Source organism: Naegleria fowleri (genome assembly GCF_008403515.1).
Source record: "Naegleria fowleri strain ATCC 30894 chromosome Unknown tig15, whole genome shotgun sequence".
Taxonomy (NCBI): domain Eukaryota; phylum Heterolobosea; class Eutetramitea; order Acrasida; family Naegleriidae; genus Naegleria; species Naegleria fowleri.
In genome coordinates this window covers 65,254-79,493 of record NW_025407947.1, presented here as the reverse complement: position 1 = coordinate 79,493, position 14,240 = coordinate 65,254, and the positions used below count along the sequence as shown (strand labels likewise).

Sequence of the window (14,240 nt, the reverse complement as noted above, 5' to 3'; positions counted from 1 at the left end):
CGTCAAACGCTGCAAAGGAAGGTTTTGAATAAACCTTAAATGAATTTAACAGAGAGATTGTTATTATTCATCCAAAACCCATTCACTCGTCAACCTTCTTCCCAGTAATGATGCATCAACAATTTTGAAACTAAAAGACAAAAATTCTTTAATTGAAGTTTGAGTGTTCCATTAATTAAATCATTCCTCCACACACCAATAATAATAATAATGAATGATTTGTAAAAGAGTCAATGTGAATGTGTGTCTGTTTTGAACACACACTCGAACTGAAATATAATGATCCCTCTTAACCTCAAAATACCCTGAATAGTTATGAAAATGATTCATTGACTCTCTAGCAGTAGTGGGAGGAAGCTTATGACATTCAACAGTTCTTTAAAATATAGATAGAAATACATGTAAATGATATGATACAGAAATACAAAATAACTTGAGCCCTGAAAATGCTTTCGCTCATGTACAATATATTTACAAAAAAGGAATAGAGAAGATCGGAATGGATCTGTCGGTTGATTGATTGGTTGAAATGAATAGTTCCTTTCTACTCTTTCAAAGCCAATACTTGTCCTCCATAGATCATTTCATCATGGTGATGAACAGATCCATTTCTAATAGTAATACCACTCTTTGAAGTGTTGGAATTGTTGGTTGTGTTGTTGAGGTTGTTGTTGTTGGATCCTCCTCCATCGGCCATCACCTCCTCCGAGTACAAATCCAACCACAACGAGTGTTCATATTGACCGTCCTGATGTCCACGCATCGTCCACAAGGAAGAAGAAGAAGAAGGAGGTGGTTGTTGATAGAGACGGAAGGTGGAAGAGAGTGAATCGGAGCGCATTCGAGAGCCAGCTGATGGTTGTTGTTGTTGCTGTTTGAATTTGTTGTTAGAGGTATGATAGAGAATTAAGACCTTTTCGTACATGATGATCGTGAAATACTTTGTCGGTTATAATTGGAGAGTATACGTTTACAAGGAATGGGCACTTGTGAAAGTAGTGCGCACAGTGAGAGAAATGCGTTATCACACTGTGTGATCGTACAGATAGGGTGGAATGCAACGGTAGTAGTAGTGGTTATAACGAACGTCTGAGAATCTGCTGTCTCTCGTGATCAGATGAAACTGTAATATTTGTTTGATTTTGTTGTTATTGTAAAAACGCCGTTGAATCGAATTTAAAAGTTGAAAGCAACTTCATGTCGTTTATTTTTAGAGCACATCCATCAACTTTCTGTCGATCGACACTTGTGCAAGGGTGGCCCACTCGTTCAATTTACCTTTTGCCACCTTAATATATTTTGCATACACATACACCTCACTTGAAGCAGAGTCTGTACCCTTATCTCTCTTGATGAATCATCGATTGGGGAATGGAACTACAACAACAATTTACAAAATTTGCGTTTGCCTACTCGCCTGCTCCTCCTGATTTTCCAGTGCTTGTAGTGGTTCTTCCCGAATTCAATTCGTTCATTTGGAAAAGATTGACACTGCTTGCCTTTGCACCTGCTGCTTTGAATTTCACAGCTGCCGTAGTGGCTTGACGAGCCAATTTGAGAAGTTCAACTCCTGATCGATGTGAATCCAAGGCATTCAGTTTCTTTGGTTCCTGTCGGTTGTTGCTGGAAGCTGATGTTTTTTCTTTGGTTTGAATTTTGAGTCTCGTCCTCTTGAAACAATCTTCGAAGAGAGACTGCAATTCATTCCTGGAGAGAAGAGGTGAAAGTTTGGGTTTAAAATCTTGGAACATGGCGGTGGTGGATTTGCTGTTGTCTCTTTTCATGAGTTGTGTTTCCTTCTCAAAGAGTCGCATCTTTCGGATGTGCTCAATTCTGCGTTCATCATAATATTGGTTGACAACTTCTTCTTTCAATTCTCTGTTTTTAAAATTGTATGGTTTGTGTAGTTCATCAAACAATGGTCATTCAGCATACACAATTCAATAGTGAAATAACTTACTGGGAGATCTTTTTGATTTCCTCCTTTTGAGCGACAAGATCGAACAATACTTTAGAATTTTGCATGCCCAAAGTTGCGGACGACATCATCCTGTTCAGGGCATGGCTCGAAGGGTCACCTCTAGCATTGGATCCTTTCTTTCCATACTTGTTAATCTCCTTCTCAAGATTTGCAACTTTCTTTTCAATGTATTTATCAAGTTGAGCTACATGAAGTATTTTCTGGCACTTCTTCATGACTAGATAGCTCCTCCATGTTCGTTGAACCTTAATAACTGCATTCTTAAACTTTGATACGGCTAGAGGAATTCTATATGTTTCTGCTAAATCTGTGAGAAATTTTGAAATGAGACGAATGGATTCATACTTCTTTTGCTCTCTCCATCTCCGCACGCCTCTTCCAATAAGCGCTTTAATTTTCTCCAAATGAGTTGCGTATCTCTCTTTGAAAAGTACATTAAATACCTTCATTTTCTTTTCATATTCGGCATCTTGTGCGTCAACTTCAACAGGTTTACTGGCTTCCTCTAATTCTTTCCTTTCATTGGCTTCTTTCTCTTCACAGGCTTTCTTTATGGTTTCTTTGATTATGAACAGCGAACGAATGATGGTTACAATGGTTTTCCAAGAGGTATAGAGGGACATGTTTTTTCTTTGCTGATTTCGAATTTCTTCTCTCTGATTGAGATGAAAATGTTGTAGATTAATGAACTGGATATCTCTACTTACAATTTCTCGTTCACGCAGCAATTCTTCTGTTTTATGTTTCTTCTCTAAAATATTGTGGATATTAATTTCTCGAGCAATTTTGATCTTTTCTTCTCGAAGCATGGAGGCCTCTGCTCTCTTCTCATCGAGTACTTCTCTTGTCATTTTGCTTGCCATTTCCCTGTTGAGCTCAATGACATCCTTGCCGTATGCCTTCTTCATGTCTTCCATCTTTTTTCGTTTCAATAATTTAATTTCTTCAATGTGATTTTGAAGGTTTTTCTTGTTTGCATTTTCCTTAAAGAGATGAATTTTTCGTTCGAGGTCGTCCTCAATTTCTCTCTTGGAACTCTTTTTCACATCAATGGTTGATATTTTTTCAATGAAAGATGATGTAGAAGTCATACCAAATTCTTTCCAGCTATTGTCCAACGTGTCATACTTTTCCTCAGCATCAAGTAATTGTTTTTTGTACAGTTCAAAAGAGGTACTAGGCCTTTGATTTTTTGATTCGGCTAAACTTGAACGATTCGTTAACATGTACCTATTTCTGGAATGTTTCTTTCGAATGATGCTTTCGGCGCTGTCCTCTTCGATTGCATGGGAAACATTGTTTCTTGCAAGAACGTTTCTAGAGCTATTTGAAGAACCAATTGGCGCTAAATCTGTTATGAACGCTTTCGACTTGCGGGGTTGAAGGAGATTATATACATTGGGAGGGTTGGTCATTTGATTTTGCTCCAAAGTTTTGTTCCATCTTTGAAATTTAAAGTTTTCATATTTTGTCAAATCGCTTAGAGAGTTGTCGATTCGCTCTTCGAAACAATCTACTTGGTTGCAGCCCTCGAAAACAGAGCTCGTAGGTGATGACGGTGGCTTGGATGATTGTCTAGGGGAAAAAATCGGAGGGGTGGATAAGGCATTTAAATTACTTGTTGAATTGAGGGAAATAAAAGTGTCGGATTTAAGGCTGACCGTCTTTCGCGTTCGGGTCGAAGAAAGTTTGGGAAAATTGAGATCAATCTTTTCAACAGGTCTTCCAATTGTTGCTGTTGGTGTTTTAATTCTCATTACTGTAAAATCTGGAGTTTCAGGAGGTGGTGTGGGCCCGACATACCGCGGACTCATGGAGGGTTGTTTGTTGATCAAATTAAGGTTGATGTTTTGAAAAGGAGGTCGTTTTGACTTGTGTAAATCCTCCAAAGGAGAAGATGGGATGGATGCAGCAATGCTTGAGCTTTCACTACTATCATTCGATCCCAAATCTATGGATGGTTTTTTTGTTGGTTTCCTATTCATGCTGCTCCATGAGTGATTGACTATCTTTTTTGTATGATTATTTATTGAGATTGCAAGATTGTTCCGAATTATTGATGAGGATTTTCAATGAATTAAACAATAATATTTTGAATTCCGATCAGAAAGAATATATCCACTAATTATGATAGCTGTTGAATAGCAATTGAATGGATGTTGTTGTTTGTGGTGTTCTTGAGGTGTGGTTTAAATAATCGTTGAGGCAATTTTTTTTGAAGAAAATATATCCATTTGGTTTGACGGTTAGAGAAATGGCGCGAAAAATATCTCGTAATTTGTAATGCTAATTTTCAGTTTTGAACTTTGACTCCAATCCTGTTTCGTCATCATAATTCCTTTCCTTGTGTTCCAATAATTGAAGAATCTAAAATTGAATTTATTCTGCAGTTCTAGGGCGGACCAATTAATTATCAGAAGAATAATTATTGAAAAAAATAATGCCAACAAAAAGAAGGTTGTTGATTCTTTTAGCGTTGATGGTGTTGGTCCTCTCCTCATATGCGTGGGCCTTTTCCGAAGACTCAATTTTATCTACTCTTTCGAGTCCGAGTAATCCAACAACTCCAACCACGACAACCACTGGATCCATAAATGTAAATACTAATGATCAAGCAACAGCGAAACGAGATGTATCATCGGCTGCCGTTGAGAAATATGAAAAAACGCCCGATATGGAAATATTTGAGAAGGCATACGAAAAGTGCATTTCGGAATGTAGTCAAGTTGTAGACGTTTGCAGAAAAGCATGTAATTTATTAAAATTGAGACAAGATAACAGATTGACAAGTAAGTGTACAACCGATCGATAGAAAATAATGAAAATGTATAATTGGTGCTTGGAATAATTTGAATAATCATTCTCTCATGCAATGATTTATACCAATCTGTAACTTCAAAACCATAACGAAATATTTCGCTCTTTTTTGGTGATATTTCTGTCACCTGATTATTGTTAAAAACTTAGATTTCCAAAACATTATTTTACAATACAAGAAAAATAACAGAATCAATCCAGCACAGGCCTTTTTGCAAGATTTGAAAGATGCCACCATTCTTAAGAGAAAATAAGAGAATTTCTCAACTTTTTTGTAATTAATGTGAATTTGCATCAAACGAAAACGAATCATTGGTGGACAATTTTAACAATTTCAACACGCCTCCCTCGAATACATCACATATATATTTATTGAAATGTACATTCTCAAAATATTTTACAACAATTACACAATTCAGCCTCAAAATAACGCAGCTGTCGTTTTACTATTTTACAAAACTCAAGGGTGGATTTATTATCGTGTGAATATTCTTTTTACTTGGAATTAAAGATAATGACATTCCCGTCATCACCGGCTGCACACAAATAATATGGCTCCATGGCCACAATACAGTTGCATGCTGAGGCTGCTTCACTTGCTCCTACTCCGTACATACAAACTCCATTATTGGTCAAATCATGAACGAGTACCCAACCATTGCTGGCACAACTCAGTAACAAGTCGTCCACCACTTGTAACTGCATGATCACACCAACATGGTCCTTAATAGAAATGACCTGAGCGTAATTCTTTCTTGGATCCAAAACTCGAATGGTCTTGTCGCTTCCTCCCACCACCAACATGTTCTCATTTGCTAACTTGACATCGTTTATACTACCTCGTATGACATTTTCAACTCCTCCGACATTATTGGCTGTCCTCAGATCCCATATTTGAATGGAACCGTCCATTCCTCCACTCAATATTGTTTCTCTGCTTTCATCGGCGACCAAACATTGCACCGGTGCCTTATGTTCATCTCCTACAGATATTAAATCTCCATTTTGTATGTCCCACATGCATACCAATCCATCCCTTCCTCCGCTGCATATCAGAGAATTATTCCACAAAATTGTTTTAATGGCCTTGTCGTGACCTAGTTTCGAATTGATCAAAGTGTTCATGCATGTATTATTTTGCAAATTCCAAATTTTCATTGATTTATCGTAACTCGAAGAGACTGCAATTGGGAGATTGGGAGAACAAGAAATTTGAGAAATGCTGCCCGAATGTCCCAGTAAATCGACACATTTCACTGGTCCTTTACTTTCCCAAACACATAATTTACTATCCATTCCTCCAGTGATGATTTTTCCAGTTACATCGCTGTAGGCAAGTGCTGTTACCCACTCTTTATGACCATATGCCTTTGAATACAACTCTCGTTCAACCTTTGCTTTTGAAACTTTAATTACTTTTGCCGAATGGTCTTGTGAGCCCGTTATTATTGTATCATCATCCATCTTGATCATGACATTAATCGGTCTTCCGTGCGCACTCACAAGCTTGTCATCATCAGGACCATCATCACGACTCCAATAATCACGAAACGACATTTGTATTTTTTTTATGAAATTTTTGTAAGTTTTTTGGCGCCAGATTGCGATTGCATTAAATTTCAATCTTATCGAACCGCTCGATGATTAATATGATAAAATATTTCAAGATCATGACCCCAAAGTTGCTTTGCATCATTTGTCAAGCAAGTCTGTGATTAAAGCTTCCAAAAGAAACTGATACCGAATAAACTGCTGAATAAACTTTTCTCCTGGTAACAAGGACCTTTTCGCCATCAACCGAGCTCGGCTTCACCTAAAATTGAAGTGACGCTTCTTGATCTTAGAAAAGACTGTGTTGCATGTGTTGAACGTTCGATGGAGGAAGAACAGAGCAGTGTATTCTTGTTGGATTGTGATTGCCAGTGCACATCCACACAAGACAACTACCCTATTTTTCTCCTTGTTGTTTTGGGCAGAAACATGCTAATTGCATTTGAAAATTAACATTGGGCTGGGAAAAAGTATGACACTCTTTCACATGATCAAATGCTTGTTGAAAATTGAATTTCAATTCACGCATTACATAGGCAATTACTATTGAGACACTTCTCGATTGTCCAGCCTGGCAATGCACAAGCGCGGGAACTTGCTTTTCTTTCCTTGCTTCATCAATAAATTTAAAACAATCATCGAGAATGGCAATGATGTCTTGATGACTGTCGTCGAGAACATCTAAAGAGAGCACTTTGTCAAAAAATTCTTCGTACTTTTTTCCTCTGAATCCTGGTTCCGATTCCATGATAAAACTTGAAACATTGAGGACATACTTGACATTTAGGACATTGCAGAGTAAATGTACATTTTTCGCCGATTGCATAGAACCCACATAGAGATTGTCTAAAATTTTGCTTGGCTGTGAGAATGTGAATTTGTGAGTGTTTCATTTTCCAATAGAAGCAACTTACAATGGTATTTCTGAGATCGAATAAGGTGTTATGATTGAGTGCAACGAATTTGCATGTTGTTTTAGATTTTGGTTTAGAATACTCAGAGTCACTAAGGGCTTCATCAGCCTCATATAAAAATTCCTTTGGCAGCTCACTAATACAATTGAATCGAATGTCAAATTTAATTCCCTTCTTTTGAAGAAGTGTAACCAGATCAAGAGAAGGAAATTGTGAAATGTAATTCCATGAAAGATCAATTTCTATCAGAGATTTGGGTAGAATTTTTTCCAATTCTTTCACTCGTCTCGAATCATTTAAATAATCACTGTGTACAAGTTCCGTAATTGTGTTATTCGAAAAACTAATCTCTCGCAAAAAGGGAAGTGATTTGAAATAAAAAATAAGATCTACAGTTTCTAAATGACCTCCGGATAGATTCAATGTTCGAAGGCATTTGGAAAGAGTACTGTTGAAAAAGTTTTCAGAAAATGGTACCTCCTTAATTGTCTCACATAGGAGGACATTCAGTTCTCCAACCGATTTATCCTGATATTGCTTTTCAATCTCTTCAATATCTGATAACGTGAGAGCTTTGTCTCTTTTAATGATGTTTTCTGCATCATCAGGTAGTGAAAGACATGGTGCTTCATCCTCAGCAAAATAATCAATGCTCGGTGGCAACAGAGCAGATCTGGGCTGAGAGACATTGAAATTTCCATTCTCGTCCATATCATCATCACCCAATGAGTCATGACCTAAACTACTCGGAGGACAAATATTCAAAACCATTTCTTTTTTCCTTTTAGATTTAGTATTCTTCATCATGGTTTTACGATTTTTAGAGCTGTTGTTAGAACTGGTCGTTGTTGTCGTGGTGGTAGTGATTGTTGGTGAATAATCCTCTTCATCCTCTTCATTAAGTGGTGGTTGTGATGAATTCATATTTGGGTGCGCGGAATTATTGGAGGATGGTGAGGATGATGATGGCAATACTCGATGATGACTAATACTGAGATTATGAATATCGAGGGACGCTCGTCGTTTTTTCATATTTTTTTTGGAAATTGACGATTAACGTCTTTTATTAGAGGGAACTCCCTAGTCGCCAATTTACATTCCATACATCAACACTCTCATTGGGTTTTATTCTCGTCAATCCAATGTTTTTGGCGAGAATTAGATCGGAATGAAGAACTAATTCTGATTTCTGGATCATCAGGTAAGTTAAACTTGTTTGGTGATGATGAGCTTTAAGGATCATCAACGTCATTCGTTTGGTCATCAACAAACAAACAAAAAATTCGTTCCATCCATAACTTCGGCATCGGAACAGTCTTGTTCTCTTCATCGTTCTGAATATACGATTTTGAAAAGAAGAATTTGGATTCATATCTAGATTGCTATCCGTGCAAAACATTTATCCATACCATCATATAAATTCAGTATCCAGTCAATAATTTACGATACAACAACAACGGTCATTACAAAATGATGAAAAGTAAAAGTACAGGATCGCTAGATCCACAACAACATCAGCAACAACAACAACGCACGTTGGATTCGGTTTCGGTACATGCCTGTACGTGGAATGTAGCCTCGCAAGTTCCCAACAAAGCCTATCTCCAAAAGTATTTTCGGAGAGTATTTATGGGTAACGAGAATGATGAAAACAATCATGTGCCTGATATTATCGTATTGGGATTTCAAGAAATTGAAATGAATGCAAAAGCTCTCATTACGGAACAAACGGAAGCGGCAACAGTTTGGCGATCTGTACTCTCCGAAGTTTTTCCAGAGTATGACTGTATCGCGTGTCACCAATTGGTAGGCTTGTGTATTTTTGTGTGGGTACAATTTAAGCTTGCAAGACATTGCTCACCATGCATGGCGAGTGAAGTGAGAGAGGGATTTTCAAAAACACTCGGAAATAAGGGATCCGTCTCTGTACGATTTAAGCTATTTGGAAAACAGTATGTTTTTTTAATAATTTCAAAATAATTTCAACTGTAGTATATATCATGTTGACACGACGACGAATATGAATGATGATGTTCTCTGTTACTGTATGGGATGAAACAATTCAATCGTATTATTTCCGTTGAAATAATTTTTTGCATGATTGTTCATGCATGATGACTATGATACTTTTGATCGTCATTAAATGACGAACTATTATGTGAAAAGATTTAATTTCATTAATGTACACTTACCAGCTCACACTGAAAAACTTTTGGAAAGAAATGAAGCTCTAAATTCAATTATTAATAAGGCAGTGAATGATCCAACGCTCATTCACACAAGTTCATTACAATTTCATCACAGTAACAGTAATAGGGCTAGTATTACGACCAAAGACGATTTTGTTATTATTATTGGGGATTTTAATTATCGAATTGACAGCCACTTTAATTTTACCGAGGTTATTACGAAAATTTCACAACGAAGACTTTCCATTCTGTACAAATGTGACCAATTACAAAAAGAAAAGCAGATGGGTAGGATATTGAAAGGTTATAACGAGGCAGGTCCACTTGAATTTATTCCAACCTACAAGTGCAAAAGTTATGAACCACATGAACAAGCACAAATAGATCTTGATGACATTTCCAACATATTCAGTACAAAAAAGGATAGAATTCCCTCATGGTGTGACAGAATCTTTTACAAGAGTAATCCCAATATTGTGGTTCACGAGTACACTTCCCATATTCGTGTTTGTGCGAGCGATCACAAGCCTGTCACGGCGAAAATGACATTGTGGCTAAATGAAAACATGTCGACCTCTAATTCACAGCCATCTCAGCAAGTAGAAAGTGTCGACGATTTATTGAGGTTTGACGAACCCTTATCTACAAACCCTTCTCTAGAGTCCCTCTCTTCAACCTCAACGGCAGCTTTGACGAATGAGTTGGTCACTACCAACCATGCTTCTCGAAAACTTCCTCCCCTACCTAAACATTTATTGGATGCCAAAAAGAAAGTGGAGGGAGTCTCTTTAATAATGTCTTCTCCCTCCAATACAACATTATCTGCGTTCATGGACGATGTGAATGGTCACAACACAAACCCAATAATTGTCGAAGAAAAGTCCCAACAAGATGACGTTTGGGGTTTCTTTGGGAATGAAAGTAATCACAACCACAACTATGAAAACAACAACTCTGGTACTTTGGTCACAAACACAAATAGCATGCAGTTGTTGAGTGTGGCGGCAACCACCACAACTAGCCAAGCTCCACAATTTCACCAGCAACATCCCTCTCCTCAACAACAACCACAACAACAACAAAATTCCTTCGATCCCTCTTCTCTACGCCAAACATCTTTATCATCAACAAACCTCTCAAAGAGTCAAAGCAGTGATGGATTTGCAGCTCTTGCATTGCGACACTCCTCCAAGAGTTCTTCTCTCAATGTCACCTCAAGTGATGCTGCAACGACCAGTACTACAAGCCAGTCGAGTAACAGCACCTCAAGCATGACTAGAGTACCCGTGAATCATGCTGCTCGTTCCTCCCCTCCCACCATGAGACCTCAAACCATCGATCGTTTAGATCTTTATGCTGGTCTTAACAATCCCTATCATCAACAACAACGAAACAACAACAATAATGGTCAACACTATGATACTAATGGTAGTAGCGCCACCATGATGACGACTACGAATCAAGTCACTCAACCTCCAAACAATAGTAGTAGCAACAACAATAGCAACGATGGTGATTGGTGGTTGAATTAGTGGAGTAAAAAGTGTATGATTTAAAATTTTGAAAAGTGTATAATAATCAATGACTTATATCGTATTATTATTATATAATGAGTATACTTTGTGATTTATTATTCTCGTTCTGTTGTTGTTCTTGTTCATGGTTGTAGGAGAAGAAGGATCATCATCTCTTGTGTGCACACTAATACAAAACACGGAATCGTTCCGAGCAGCAAGCAGCAACAAACCCGAGCCAAACCAAACCACAAAAAATTGCCAACAAGTGTCTTCGTCTGAGGCAGCCCATCATCCTCTTTACCCCGTCATCATCATCAACATTTATACAACACAAAAATGTCTAAAGGAGCCTCTCTCAATTTCAAACAACATGATTTGACTTCATACCTCAAATCAGGATCTACACACTTCTCTGGACTCAATGCCGTTACTTTACGAAACATTGAAGCCTGCCAAAATTTGAGCAAGATTGTTAGAACCTCCATGGGTCCAAACGGAATGAACAAGATTGTCGTGAATCATTTGGAAAAACTCTTCATTTCAAAAGATACAGCAACCATTCTCAAAGAATTGGAGGTGATTCATCCCGCAGCCAAGATTGTAGTCATGGCTACTCAAGCACAAGAACAAGAAGCTGGTGATGGTACTAACTTTGTCGCATGTTTCACTGGTGAATTGTTGGCTCAATCTGAAAATCTCATCCGAATGGGTCTTCATATTCCTGATATTATTCTCGGATACAAAAAGGCAGGTTTAAAGGCACTCGAAATTTTGGAAACTCTCGGAGTGGATAAAGTCACTGATATTAGAAATGTTGCACAGGTAACAAGAGCCATTCGTTCCGCTGTTGGAAGTAAAGTTTTAGGAATGGATGATTTCTTGGCTCCACTCATTGCAGAGGCTTGCGTAGCTGTTTGTCCAAAAGTTGCCTCTCGTTTCTCTGTGGAGAATATTAGAACTGCTAAAATACCTGGTGGAAGTGTGTACGATTCAAAGGTTTTGAAGGGATTTGCATTTGTTAGAGATTCCGAGGGTTCCATCAAGCACGTCAAAAACTGTAAAGTTGCTGTGTACACGTGTAATATTGAACAAGCATCCACAGAGACCAAGAATAGTGTGGTCATTAGAAGTTCAGAAGAGCTTCTTAATTACAATGTTTCTGAAGAAAAAGCCATGGAGGAAGAAATCAAAGCCATTCACGATACAGGTGTCAAGGTGATTGTTTCACAGGGTGGTTTTGGAGAAATGGCTCTGCATTTCATTGAACAATATGGAATGATGGCGATCAAGTGTCCATCTAAATTCCAAATTCAAAGATTATGTCAAGCAATTGGTGCCAGAATGTTGGTCAAGGTTCAACCTCCAACACCTGATGACATGGGAACATGTTCTTCTGTGGATATTACTGAAATTGGTGACAAGAAGGTTGCTGTTTTCCAACAGGCTGAAGATGTTGACGTTTCAGGAATTACTACTATTATTATTCGTGGTGCCACTCAAAATGTCATGGATGAAGTAGAACGTGCCGTTGATGATGGTGTCAATGCGTTCAAATCGTTGACCAAGGATGACCGACTTTTGGCAGGTGCAGGTGCTTGTGAAGTCGAATTGTACTCTCAACTTTCCAAGTATGCTGATGAAACACCTGGTTTGGAACAATATGCTATTCGTAAATGTGCTGAAGCATTCCTTGTTGTACCAAAAACCCTTTCTGAAAGTGCAGGCTTAGATTCCTCTGTTGCTATTTCTAATTTAACAGCTGCTCATGCTGAAGGAAAGACCACCTGGGGAATTGACGTTCACAATGTTGCTGGTTTAGATGCTAAGGAAAATGATATTTTCGATCTCTTCAATACCAAGTATTGGGGCATCAAACTTTCCACAGACGCAGCAATGAATATTCTGAGTGTGGATCAAATTATTATGGCCAGACCTGCAGGAGGACCAAAAATGAAAAATCCAAATCAAGGACACTGGGACGAACAAGGAGAAGGTCTTTAAACTAATTCTAGATAAGAAGAGTGATAATAAATAATATAATTTATACTTTCATGAAACTTTTATCATGATTTCAACTTGCACTTGAATTATTGAGGATAGGCAAATGAGATTCCGATTGAGGACACAAGTTGACTCTGTGCATTAAAAAGTGAAAATTCGAGGACAAGAAAAAACCATGAAATCAAGCAAAAACAAGGGAAATTAATTCAAAATCGATGTGCGAATTTGGTCCAAATCATGTGTTTTTTCGTATTTGTTTCATTTTTATCCTTTCATTCAACAGAGCAAAACTCAAAACTTGAAGAATTTGAAAAAATCAAAGCTTTTGGAATTTTAATGAACAGGCCCAAGTGTCACATTCTTCTCATATAAAAGATTGAGTGACAAGGTTGTTGAACGTTGCAGATGATAATACTTCAATCGAACCTTCATAATGTTTTCTCACACTTTCCCACAACTCCGATTTTGCTCCCATCAAAAAAATGTTTTCCACAACTCCTTCTCGTCATCATCGCCGATCAGCCTTTCAGACCACGTGGGTACTTGTACTCATGGTCTTTGTCCTCTCTTGTCTCTTTCTTCTCCTCTCCTCGACGAGTCACATCAGCACTGTTCTCTCCCAACAATTCCATGTCATGAAAATTCATTCTTCAAAAGCTGCAAAACCAAGCTCGTCATCATCGGAGAGTGGTTTATGTTATGGATGTTTGTTATTGGCTCAAGTTTTGGATTCTTTCATTACATCAAATATTACGGCAGAAGAGGTGATTAAATTGGCTACAAAAGTTGTAAGTAGATTCAATATTTAGTTTATTCTAAATAATATTCCATGCACTTGTGTGATCACATTTGGGATGATGGTTTATTTCATTGGATTTATTCAAATAATTTTATATTCTTTAATTTCATCATCATTTTCATTACCACATAATATTTCCTGGAAATCACATTTGAATTACTGTCCATCATCGACCTATCCATTCACACTTGTTTGGTCTCTGTGTGTGCATGGTTACAGTGTCCATATCTCCAACCTGAAATTCAACCAGTGTGTCCTCTCTTGATCAAGCAAATGACTCCTGAAATTTTAGAAATTCTTGTCACAAGAGAGAATCCACATGTGTTGTGTGCACAACTTGGAGCTTGTAAGAATGAAACGGTTGCAAAGAAAAATTAAATTATTTTGTGTGTTATGTCACAAAGCAAACGACATGTATCTCAATAGCTCTTTTGTTCTTATCACTTATAGGAAAAAATCAATATTTTTTCA

At 37.6% G+C, this 14,240-nt stretch overlaps 8 protein-coding genes across 8 annotated transcripts; 4 read left to right on the top strand and 4 right to left on the bottom strand.

The window, feature by feature from the left end:
* Positions 1 to 544: 544 nt before the first annotated feature.
* Positions 545 to 925, bottom strand: FDP41_012554 (uncharacterized protein; the record flags this gene model as incomplete). Its single annotated transcript, XM_044703086.1, has 1 exon — positions 545 to 925. The coding sequence occupies one exon, from the start codon at positions 923 to 925 to the stop codon at positions 545 to 547; it is 381 nt and encodes a 126-aa protein (XP_044566007.1).
* A 484-nt stretch (positions 926 to 1,409) lies between these two features.
* On the bottom strand, positions 1,410 to 3,966 carry FDP41_012553 (uncharacterized protein; the record flags this gene model as incomplete). Its single annotated transcript, XM_044703085.1, has 3 exons — positions 1,410 to 1,878; positions 1,961 to 2,637; positions 2,689 to 3,966. The coding sequence occupies 3 exons, from the start codon at positions 3,964 to 3,966 to the stop codon at positions 1,410 to 1,412; spliced, it is 2,424 nt and encodes an 807-aa protein (XP_044566006.1).
* Positions 3,967 to 4,460: 494 nt separating this feature from the next.
* On the top strand, positions 4,461 to 5,052 carry FDP41_012552 (uncharacterized protein; the record flags this gene model as incomplete). Its single annotated transcript, XM_044703084.1, has 2 exons — positions 4,461 to 4,770; positions 4,949 to 5,052. 2 exons carry the CDS (start codon positions 4,461 to 4,463, stop codon positions 5,050 to 5,052), a joined length of 414 nt encoding a protein of 137 aa, XP_044566005.1.
* A 241-nt stretch (positions 5,053 to 5,293) lies between these two features.
* FDP41_012551 (uncharacterized protein) lies at positions 5,294 to 6,355 on the bottom strand (the record flags this gene model as incomplete). The annotated part of the gene is made up of 1 exon (XM_044703083.1): positions 5,294 to 6,355. One exon carries the CDS (start codon positions 6,353 to 6,355, stop codon positions 5,294 to 5,296), a length of 1,062 nt encoding a protein of 353 aa, XP_044566004.1.
* A 391-nt stretch (positions 6,356 to 6,746) lies between these two features.
* On the bottom strand, positions 6,747 to 8,295 carry FDP41_012550 (uncharacterized protein; the record flags this gene model as incomplete). The annotated part of the gene is made up of 2 exons (XM_044703082.1): positions 6,747 to 7,211; positions 7,264 to 8,295. The coding sequence occupies 2 exons, from the start codon at positions 8,293 to 8,295 to the stop codon at positions 6,747 to 6,749; spliced, it is 1,497 nt and encodes a 498-aa protein (XP_044566003.1).
* A 438-nt stretch (positions 8,296 to 8,733) lies between these two features.
* Positions 8,734 to 10,984, top strand: FDP41_012549 (uncharacterized protein; the record flags this gene model as incomplete). Its single annotated transcript, XM_044703080.1, has 2 exons — positions 8,734 to 9,215; positions 9,430 to 10,984. The coding sequence occupies 2 exons, from the start codon at positions 8,734 to 8,736 to the stop codon at positions 10,982 to 10,984; spliced, it is 2,037 nt and encodes a 678-aa protein (XP_044566002.1).
* Positions 10,985 to 11,305: 321 nt separating this feature from the next.
* Positions 11,306 to 12,970, top strand: FDP41_012548 (uncharacterized protein; the record flags this gene model as incomplete). The annotated part of the gene is made up of 1 exon (XM_044703079.1): positions 11,306 to 12,970. One exon carries the CDS (start codon positions 11,306 to 11,308, stop codon positions 12,968 to 12,970), a length of 1,665 nt encoding a protein of 554 aa, XP_044566001.1.
* Positions 12,971 to 13,452: 482 nt separating this feature from the next.
* FDP41_012547 (uncharacterized protein) lies at positions 13,453 to 14,147 on the top strand (the record flags this gene model as incomplete). Its single annotated transcript, XM_044703078.1, has 2 exons — positions 13,453 to 13,758; positions 13,989 to 14,147. The coding sequence occupies 2 exons, from the start codon at positions 13,453 to 13,455 to the stop codon at positions 14,145 to 14,147; spliced, it is 465 nt and encodes a 154-aa protein (XP_044566000.1).
* Positions 14,148 to 14,240: the final 93 nt, after the last annotated feature.